The sequence below is a fragment of the Pan paniscus genome, chromosome 16 (assembly GCF_029289425.2).
Source record: "Pan paniscus chromosome 16, NHGRI_mPanPan1-v2.0_pri, whole genome shotgun sequence".
NCBI lineage: Eukaryota > Metazoa > Chordata > Mammalia > Primates > Hominidae > Pan > Pan paniscus.
The window spans coordinates 74,779,463-74,790,511 of NC_073265.2; the positions used below are offsets into that span (position 1 = coordinate 74,779,463).

Below are 11,049 nucleotides of genomic sequence, written 5' to 3' on the forward strand. Positions count from 1 at the left end.
CCAGCATCTTGGGAGGCCGAGGCGGGGAGATCACCTGAGGTCAGGAGTTTGAGACCATCCTGGCCAACATGGTGAAACCCTATTTCTACTAAAAATACAAAAATTAGCCAGGCGTGGTGGCGGGCGCCTGTAATGCCAATTACTGGGGAGGCTGAAGCACGAGAATCGCTTGAACCCAGGAGGCAGAGGTTGCAGCGAGCCTAGATCACGCCATTGCACTCCAGCCTGGGCAACAAGAGAGAAACTCCGTCTCAAAAATAAAAAAGGAAATAAAAGTATACAAAGTGAAAACAAAGAAATTAAACTGCCCTTATTTGCCAGTGACATTACTGTCTATGCACAAAATTCCAAAAATCTACAAAAAAGCTCCTAGTACTAAAAATGAGTTTAGCAAGGTTGTAGAATCCAAGGTCAGCATATAACATAAAATCATCTTCCTATATACTAGCAATCACCAACTGGAAATTGAGAAGTATCATTCACAACAGTACCACAAACATGAAATAAATGTGTAAGATTACAAAATACAAGCAAGATCCAACTGCTAAAAACTACAAAACACTGACGAAAAATCTAACAAGGTCTAAATAAATAGATATACCATGTTCATGGCTCATTATTAAAATGTCAGTTGCCTCCTAACTGATTTCCAGTTTCAATGCAATGTCAATCAAAAACCCCAGCAGGCTGGGCATGGTGGCTCTCATGCCTTTAAGCCCTACACTTTGGGAGACCATGGTGGGAGGATTGCTTCATCCCGGGAGTTTGAGACCAGGCTGGGCAACATAGAGAGACCCTGTCTCTACAAAAATAAAAAAATTAGCCAGGCATGGCGGTGCATGCATGTGATCCCAGCTACCTGGGAGGCTGAGGTGGGATAACCACTTGGTTCAAGGCTGCAGTGAGCAGTGATCCTGCCACTGCGTTTCAGCCTGGGCAACTGAGTGGGACCCTTTTTTTTTTTTTTTTTTTTGAGACAAGGTCTCGCTCTGTCGACCAGGCTGGAGTGAAGTGGTGCAATCTCGGCTCACTGCAACCTCCATCTCCTGGGTTCAAGTGATTCTCCTGCCTCAGCCTCCCAAGTAGCTGGGATTACAGGTGCCCGCCACCATGCCCAGCTAATTTTTCTGTTTTTAGTAGAAACGGGGTTTCACCATGTTGGCCAGGCTGGTCTTGAACTCCTGAACTCAAGTGATCCACTCGCCTCGGCCTCCCAAAGTGCTGGGATTACAGGCATGAGCCACCGCACCAGGCCATGAAACACTTTCTTCCACCCACGGCTTTCTCTTCTCTCCCCATTTACAGCAGTAAGACAGCCTAACCTGGGAAAGAGAGAGAGAGGGAAGCTACTTCCAAATGGATGCCTGTCCCCATCAGTAATAACCAAGTCTATTCAAGTGCTAGATGTTAACTTTAACAGAAGGAAACATCAAAAGTCCAAGTTTCGGCCGGGTGCAGTGGCTCATGCCTGTAATCCCAGCACTTTAGGAGGCTGAGGCGGGTGGATCACGAGGTCAGGAGTTCAAGACCAGCCTGGTCAATATGGTGAAACCCCGTCTCTACTAAAAATACAAAAATTAGTCAGGCATGGTGGCGTGTGCCTGTAGTCCCAGCTACTCGGGAGAGGCAGAAGATTCGCTTCAACCGGGGAAGCAGAGGTTGCAGTGAGCCAAGATCGTGCTACTGCACTCCAGCCTGGGTGACAGAGCGAGACTCCGTCTCAAAAAAAAAAAAAAAAGTCCAAGTGTCTTCGCCTAGCTTTGTCAGGAATGTTTTTACCCTCAATCTGTAAGTGTGACCAAACATATTTTTTAAAGGTTTACCCTCAATCTGTTAAGTTCAAAGGTTTACTATAATCTCTTCATAAGAAAACTATTGGAAAGATGGAATAAAATACACAGAAATGTCCTTAACAGGTAAATATTTATTTTTCTTTCTTATTATTATACTTTAAGTTCTGGGGTATATGTGCAGAACGTGCAGGTTTGTTGCATAGGTACACACGTGCCATGGTGGTTTGCTGCACCCATCAACTCGTCATCTACACTAGGTATGTCTCCTAATGCTATCCCTCCCCTAGCCCCCCAACCCCCAACAGGCCCCAGTGTGTCATGTTCCCCCCTCCCTGTGTCCGTGTGTTCTCACTGTTCAACTCCCACTACAGGTAAATATTTCTAGAATGTATCTACTCCATCAGGTAGTGTAAGTATTCTAAACTGTGCTAGTATAGCTGCTTTAAATCACTGCTTTCTTCTGCAAATGGTGGCACCTTGAAAGTGTTATCTTGAAGGGGAAGTGAGTGATTTGCTCATGTCTCTACTGAACTAACACTGTTAACACCCAGTCCAGTTCTACCTTAAACAAGTCTCAGAAATACAGACATAATCCATACTTGTTATTTGTCAAGACTAAGGTAAAATAAGGAAAGTTGGAACTAACTCATATCCTCTTATGACTGATGTACTGAAAACAATCCATCTCTCACCATTTCCTAAATAGCATAGTCACAAAGAGCTCTACCCTACCAAGTACTCTGCAAGTCCCACTCGCAAAGGAAGACTCACAGGTGACTGAGAAGATAAATTTGCTATTGTTTCCATTATCCTTCAGTTCATCTGACACCTGTGAAGAAATGCATTTGGATAAGACTCACAAGTCTCAGGGCCCCTTCTTTATGAAAGAAATAGCTAAGCCTCCATACTCAGAAGCATCAGACTTTTCAGAATGCTTAAGTCATGTAAAAACGTATCAAAATTATTATCATTACAGCTACCAGGAAATAGCTACCTACTCCATGTTAGATACTGCAGTTAAGTATCTCACACAGTTTCACTGATTCCTAACAACACTGCAAAGCATGTTACTAACCCTTAAGGAGTAGGAAGCTGAAGCTCTGAGAGGCTATGCAACTACTCAATGGAAATGTGGGGATCTGAACTCTACCTAGCTCCAAAGGGCGTACTTTCTTCTAAAATTTCTAATTTTTTTCCAATTTCACAATGGAGGCAGAGTTTTCACTACAATTTTAATAATTTCGCCAGCTGGGTGGGGTGGCTTACGTCTGTAATTCCAATACTGTGGGAGGCTGAGGTGGGAGGACGGCTTGGGACCCCGGGAGACAATTGGGCAACAGTGAAGATTCCGACTCTAAAAAAATAATAATTTCACCAAAAGGGGGGACAGATTTCTAAATCGGAATCTCTTGTTAAAATCCTTAGAGCACTAGTTAAGCCCCACTTCTTTTCAAAAAATAACCGACAGATTAAAAAAAAGGTTAGAAATCCTTTTAAAGTAAATTTCATCAGAGATCTGCAAGGGAACTGTCATTTTGGACAAGTCCCCAGAGTTGGTGGCCCTCTCCTGTGTACACCAGCTACCACTAGGCAGTAAAAGTAATTTACCCAATTCAAACACATACCGTGCCTGCACTATGTTAAGACCACTGGCAAAGAGGGTACAAAGTTAAATAAGGTCTATCACAGCCCTCAAGGAGTTAAAGGACTAGAGGAGGAGTCCATTTATAGTATAGTATGTGTGCAGTTACCATTTAGTCAAGGCAAACGAACTGTGGGAAATCCTACAACAATAGTACCTACAGTATAACATGCCATCACCGCCCACAGAAGGAAAGCAACTGGTGCCCTCGTCACGTTATGTTGTTAGTACTTGCTTACATGATGTCCCTCCCTGACAATCCCTTCCAACCTCTGTCAACCTCCTTCCCCACAATCACACACACACACAAAACCACACTGCCAGGAAGGGAAGCCATTGAGTGAGTATTGTGAATCCTACAAGTGGCTCTGTAGTTTAAAAGGGCAATGCCTGTGCCTGAAGAAAATTTGTCTTTAGCTTCATCAGGTGAAGAAAATTGGTTTTATAACACAAGGCCCACGAAACCAGAAAAGCCCAGGAACGCTTCTCCACAGGACTCACTTAGCACGAGAAATCACTCAGAGCAAACTGACGCACACAGTATTTGTCTAATTTTTCTTTTTCATTTAGCAGAAGGTAAGGTAAAGGAATACAACTGAAGTTAATAAATGACACTCTAGCCATTTTGATCATTTGTCACTATAAATGATAGACATTTAAGCTAGTTCCATCTGGGGAAGTGAAACAGAATCATGTTCATATAATAAGCCACACGAACCAAATTCAGTGGAATACGTGCACCCAAAACTGGACCAGACTTGTACTGAATGCAGCCTGCAAATCCCCAAGAGTCCACGACAGAATACAAGAACAGTAACACTGGTTTATCTCAACTCATCTTAGCTCCCTCACAAACTTGCCAATAATGACCTTTCAAGAACTGCACCGTTTGTCCTCATCTGGGCAATCCCGTGGCTTAGAAAAACTGAATAAATTGCTTCTTCGAAAAATAAAACAACGCGGGGAGGGGGGAGTAGTAACAAAAAAAAAGGCACACTGGTTTTTACTGTACTGAAGCAATAAACTCTCCAACTAACTTCATTAATGAGTATCAGCAAAGAATGAACACCAAAATACCGCTCAATCCAACTTTCATCGTGAATTCTTGAATTCACAGTAGGATCATTAAATGTGACGGTATCACTCTGCTATAAAAACTATTTCCAAAACAAAACAAACCTATCTACCCCCTTTCTTGATTTAAAAAAAAAAAGAAAGAAAGAAGGAAAATTTGAGGGTTTTTGCTTTTTTCAACTTCACATACCGGTTTGCCTTTGCAAAAAAAAAAAAAATTGTTTAGTCTCAAAGTATAGCTGCAAGGTGGACCGGCTGCACGGGTCCCAGAGGGCCGCTCGCCTCCGACGGTCGCAGTTTCAGCCGGGCCGCGCCCGCGAGAAACAGCGGAGAGGCCCCAGCAGGCGGGCGCCGCCGGACAGGTTTACCGTCCGCGTCGGCCCCGGGGAGCCGCTCCCTCGCGCCCGCAGCACTTGTTCGCGGCGCGGACTCCACACCGCGGCCGCCCGCCCCAGGAGAGGACTGAGTCCGCCCCAGCGGCGCCAACCCGGGGACCCGGGGCAAGGGTTCGGGGCCATCCGCGGCCGGGCGCGCCCCCCATCCGGAAAGCGGCGACGGCCCCCAAGTTGGGCTGCGGAGTGGGAGGCGCGCCGAGCCCCAAGCAGACAATGCGGGAGAAGGGTGATGCGCAGGGAGGAGGGGTCCGCAAAGCTGAGGTCCCCGCGCCGCCCGGCTACCCATCCGTTCCGCCCGCCCCTGAAGCCCCGCGCAGCCCCCGACCCTCCTCTGGGGCCCGCCCCACCGAGCGGCCGCAGGGGACGGGCCGCGCTCCGCACCCCGACCCCTCCTCAAATCACAAAACTTCCCCCAACTCCGCCAACTAAGTTGCGCTCTCACCGTGCGGCTCCCGGGGCTCCCCCGCGGGCCCAGCCGAGACAGCTCCTCACCTTCGCCGCGGAGAAAGACAATAGGCTGCCTCTCCCCCGGCGGCGGCAGCAGCGGCTGCGGCTAAAGCGGCGGCAACCGAGGCGAGCGATGGGCACGGCGGTCTCGGCCGAGCCGAGGGGCTTCACCGCTGCTGCTCCGGCTCCGCGACAGCTCTGCACCTAGCCCCAGCCACCCCGCGCACCGGCTACAAGCTGCCCGGGGGTGGCCGGGGCACGCAAGAGGGCAGTAACGTCTGCGAGTCCTCCCGTGAGTACACGCGGAGCAAGGGCTGCGAGCTGGGATTGCACGGCAGAGCTGCCCATCCCGCTCCACGAGACCAATAGTAAGGCACCTGGGCGGGGCGCTCAGGTTGCGCAGGGAGGCTGAGGTTGACCGCCGGGGCTGCTCTGTGGCAAAGTGATCACAGCAGGGTGGCTGGCAGAGACTGCTCTGGGAAATGCCCACTCACGGTCTCCTCTCCGCCCTGTTTCTAGAAACTGCCCTTTCTCTGTGTGCTCGTGGTTACCTGAGCTGTAGCATTTAACCACACATCGTGAAATGATTTACTCCTCTATTTCCCCCACTTCAACTCAGGAAGTGGGGTTGAGTCTTCTGCGTCCACAGCCTAGGACAGTCTAAGGTATTAGGTATTAAATATAGGTATTAAACAAGTGTTGGATGGATGCACGGCGCTATGGCGGAATCACAATTGTGACAGTGCATTCCGTGAACTTTTGGCTACTCGATCACCACAGTCGTTCCGCGTTCAAGCTGCAAAGGACCTCAGAAATCATCGGATTGCTTTGAGAAACAAAATGTGGTCCGTGTACCAACGGCGGCCGACGAGAATATATTAGTTGGTACACGGAGAAACTTCTTTTTTCAAATAGTTAAGTGTTTTAGTGCTCATTAGGAGGGAAATGCCTATCACGTCAAATCATTGTTTCATTAATGTTACTTCTTAGGTCAAATAAAAAGTGGCAAAAAACAAGTGTTTTTCAAGAAAAGTGTTAAGTAAAACTTGAGACACTTTATATGCAGTTCAAGAATGTAAAATACTAGTTGACAGTGATTGAAGTAAGAACAGTTGGTTAGGTAGGAGGAGAAGATTATTGGCTGGGAAGGAGGAGGAGGGAACCCTCTGTGGTGCTGATTCTGTATTTTGACCTGGGTGATGGATAACAAAAGTATGTACATCAATAAAAAATACATCCAGTGCACTTTAGATTAGTACACTTTACACATTTTATACATGTATTTTTAATGTCAATTTTTTAAAAATCTGGTATGGGATATACCCCCACAACCCCCCCCCCCCAAAAATGCAAAGATGCAAATGACTGCCATTTGGGAAACACTGATCCAGGCAGGCTCACTAGCAGTGACCAAACACCTGAGAAAGGGTATTGTGAATACCTGATGTATGTGCCAGGAACTTCCATAGTTGAATAGCTCCAAATCTCAGAAATGCTCCTAACCTAGTGTTGAGCTCTGGTGCATAGATATATTTTCTTTTCTTTTTTCTTTCTTTCTTTCTTTCTTTTTTTTTTTTTTTTTTTTTGAGGCAGAGTTTCACTCTTGTTGCCCAGGCTGGAGTGCAATGGCATGATATCAGCTCACTGCAACCTCCGCCTCCCAGGTTCAAGCGATTCTCCTGCCTCAGCTGCCCGAGTAGCTGGAATTACAGGCACATGCCACCAATTGCAGCTAATTTTTTGTATTTTTAGTAGAGACGGGGTTTCACCATTTTGGCCAGGCTGGTCTTGAACTCCTGACTTCCGGTGATCCACCCACCTCGGCCTCCCAAAGTGCTGGGATTACAGGCTTACAGGTGTGAGCCTCAGCACCCAACCCAGAATGGCTTAAAAAAAAAAAAAAAAAAAAGGCCAAGCATGCCCAGTTCTTCATGTGAAATTATTTCTGTATCACTTCATCATGCTGCTCACCCTCTTCCACTGTTCTCTAATCTGTCCTTGTTGATATTTAAAAGCTGGCACAAGGCCGGGTGCAGTGGCTCACATCTGTAATCCCAGCACTTTGGGAGGCCGAGGAGGGTAGATCACTAGAGCCCAGGAGTTCGAGACCAGCCTGGGCTACAGGTGAAACCCCATCTGTACTAAAAGATACAAAAATTAGCCAAACGTGGTAGCCCAAATCCCAGCTACTTGGGAGACCGATGTAGAAGGATCGCTTGAGCCCGGGAGGAGAGGTTGCATGAGCCAAATCAGCAGGGCAGCTGCAGAGTGGGGTGCAAGGTCCTCAACCCAGAGGCTCCCTAGGCCCCACTTGCCCCAGCTCATGAGAGCCTGGTTCTGAGCTCTGCCAGGACTGGGGCTCAGCACTGCCCATGAAAACAGGCGTGGCAGGGAAGAAAATCATAACCAAATATTTGTAGTCACCTCTCTCCTCCCTTCTGGAAAGGGAGGTTCCCAGGTTTGTGGGCTCTTTGCCTCCTGGACATTATTGTGTAGTGAAGGGAGAAAGGTTGAGATGCAGAGTTGGAGAAACTAAGAGAGGCCGAACTGGTCCATTTGAGGAAAGATGACTGATCCCAGAAGGGGAGGAGGGGACACCCTGGGGAAGCGGGGGGCTTCCCAGGTGGTCCAAGAAGGGGAGGGCGGGATATAGAAAGTCAGAGCATGGTTTTGAGTTTTGGAGACAACAAGAGAAAAGAGGGAGGGATTTGGACAACTATGGAGAGGACTGGGCTGTGGAGAGAAATGTTTAGAGATTTGGAAGATGGTGTGTCATGCGATGTATTGTGAAAACCCCTTCTTCATATCCCTAAAAGACCGCCGCTGATGGTGATGCATGGTACAATTGATGATTGTATCATGATATAATTCAGTGCTTTTGCAGAGGGATTGGTGCCTTTTTAAAATAATAATGATGCTTTGGCTTGGCTCCATCTGAATTAGTAGAGACAGACATCTTGAGCAGGTTTTATCAGAGTTCCATTAGCTAAATATTGGGTTTCCTAGTTTGTGGCTTGCTTTAAACCACTTTGTAGGCCCTTCTGCACTGAAAGCCACTACAGAAATCACCTCTTTGGTCTGCAGCTCCACGTCCCCAAGCTCTGGCCTTTCCTGAAGGAGTGGCCTCATTCAGAAGATAATACAGCATCCCTCATCCGAAAATCCAAAATCTGAAATGCTTCAAAATCCAAAACTGTTTGAGTGCCGACATGATGTTCGAAGGCCAGATTCAAAGGAAATGCTCATTGGAGCCTTTTGGATTTCAGATTTTCGAATTCCAAAATCTGAAAAAAATCCAAAATCTGAAATACTTCTGTAATTTAACCTGTAATAGACATTGGGTCCTGACCTTCCAGCTGAGGCAGCAAGCAGTCAACAGAGGCTCACCATGCATCCCTCCTGCTCCTCACCCTCCCACGGGCTTGTGCCTCACCCCCCAGCCTCCCTTGCACCTGCTGGGAAGGGGACACGATGCTCCTGCCCTGCCTTCTTGGATCTCAGGCTACTGTGATAATTGCAGGATTCCAGCCAGGGAAAATGCTACAGGTAGAAGTACTTGGTACTCTCCACAGAGAAGTTTCCAGCAATGGCACAGCAGCCCCGGGAAGTGTGCTGCCACACCCAGCTAATTTTAAAAACTTTCTGTAGAGGTGTGAATTCACTATGCTGCCAAGGCTGCTCTTGAATTCCTGGCTTCAAGTAATCCTCCCGCCTTTGCTTGCCAAAGTGCTGGGATTACGGCATGAACTAGAGCTCCCAGCCGAGAGTTTAGTTTTGTTTGCTAGTGGTGTTCTTGGTATCTTTTCATATTTGAGGCTTTGGTGCTAGTGCTGAAGTATTACACTCACCATCCGAGGTTTGCAGGACTTTTGTTTCAGTATTGAACAGATGGAACTGTTTAGTTCTTCATCTTTGCAGGTATACCAAATGTGCCTACCAGGAGTCTGCTTTATAGCCATTGAAAAGCAAGAAGTAATATAGTAAAATTTTGCCTGGCTAGAGGCTTTGGAAGACAAGTATTTTGGCTTAATTCTATTAACTTGGAAGGATGAAGGTGAAAAAAAATTCAAAACTTTAATTTCCTGTTTATTGCCATTTGAAAATATAGCCAATGATTCCACTTTTCTTCTCCAGTAAGTTTGGACTTGGTGTTTTATTATAGAACTCCTAGTGTGCCTGAGTCTAGCATTGTGAAGATCCTTCTCTAAAACTTCACATGTAAGAAAATATAAATGATATTGGATAAGATCAGGCTGGATGAGAACTGATACCTGTAAATATGCGATTTAGACGAAATCTCTGATTGTTTTCTTATTTAACTCATAAAAATAAAACACATTGGCTGGAAGGTGGGAGCAGGAAGGAGATTTATGTCTTTTAATTGCATGTCATTGTTTCATATAGAGACAGAACATATAGTATCCCTGGTTTTGGACCTACAGAAGGAAACACATTTTTCTACCTGCTGTATGCCAGAGGTTCTTGAACACCTGGAGGGATTACTGCAGCACAGATTGCTGAGCCCTACTCCAGAGTTTCTGATTCATCAGGTCCAGGGTGGGGCCTGAGAATGTGTATTTATAAGAAGTTCCCAGGTGCTGCTGGAGCTGCTAGTCCAGAGACTACATTTTTGAGAACTGCTCTCATATACTAACTGTAAATTGCAGAGCTCTAGAAAAAAAGCTTAGTTTGGTGTGGGATAAGAAGCACACAGGTTATGGAGAAAATCATGAAAGATTCAACCCTTGATCCCAGCCTAGTGTGGATTTCAGGTAACAAGTAATACACAGTGACATAACAAATTCTTGGTTTTCATGACTGCAAGTGACAGCCAAGTATCAAGTGAGAAATTCAGTTTCATTTGCAAGGCTTAGAGAGGCCAGGTGATTCTAGAAAAATGGGCCTTGTATTTCTCTTAAACCAGTAAAGAGCTTTAAGTGGTTATTAAATTGAAAGCTTTGTGTTCTTATTTTGTATTTTATTTTATTTCTTTTGAGATGGAGTCTTGCTCTGTCGCCCAGGCTGGAGTGCAGTGGCGTGAGCTTGGCTCACTGCAACCTCCATCTCCTGGGCTCCAGTGATTCTCCTGCCTCAGCCTCCCAAATAGCTGGGATTACAGGCACCCGCAACCACGCCTGGCTAGTTTTTCTATTTTTAGTAGAGACAGGGTTTCTTCATGTTGGCCAGGCTGGTCTCGAACTCCTGACCTCAGGCAATCCACCCACCTTGGCCTCCCAAAGTGATGGCATTACAGGCGTGAGCCACCGCACCCGGCCCAAAAGCTTTGTGTTTTTAAAGATATTAGACATGTTTCTTGTTTTTAAAAGAAATCTTAACAATAATGTAGGAGAATAAGACAAACATTTTTCCAAAAAAGAGAAATTGTTGTGATTATTTTGTCTTATTGGAATGTTGGATACTATAGTCGGCTTCCTTAATCATCAAGCATGCTATGGATTTTCCATTTTTATAGGATCTATATCTCAGTTAAGGTAATACTGGTAATTCTTGTACTCCATTTGAAGATGAAAAATATAGGCCAAAATCACAGACTTTGCACAGAAACTGCATAATGAAGACAGCTCTGGAGGAACACATAGATACACACACACAGACACACATATATATAAAGTATATACACATATATTTTTTAAAGTTTATTTTTTACAGTTTTAAAAGTTTTAAAGCAAAACCCAGC

At 45.8% G+C, this 11,049-nt stretch overlaps 1 protein-coding gene across 1 annotated transcript in view; it reads right to left on the reverse strand.

Moving 5' to 3' along the window:
• The window catches only part of LOC134729061 (A disintegrin and metalloproteinase with thrombospondin motifs 7-like), a 52,217-nt gene extending 46,518 nt beyond the window's left edge, over window positions 1-5,699 (reverse strand). The window contains 2 exon segments of the mRNA XM_063596510.1: window positions 5,347-5,555; window positions 5,652-5,699. Coding sequence (XP_063452580.1) covers window positions 5,347-5,555; window positions 5,652-5,699 — 257 coding nt within the window.
• Between the last annotated feature and the right edge of the window lie 5,350 nt (window positions 5,700-11,049).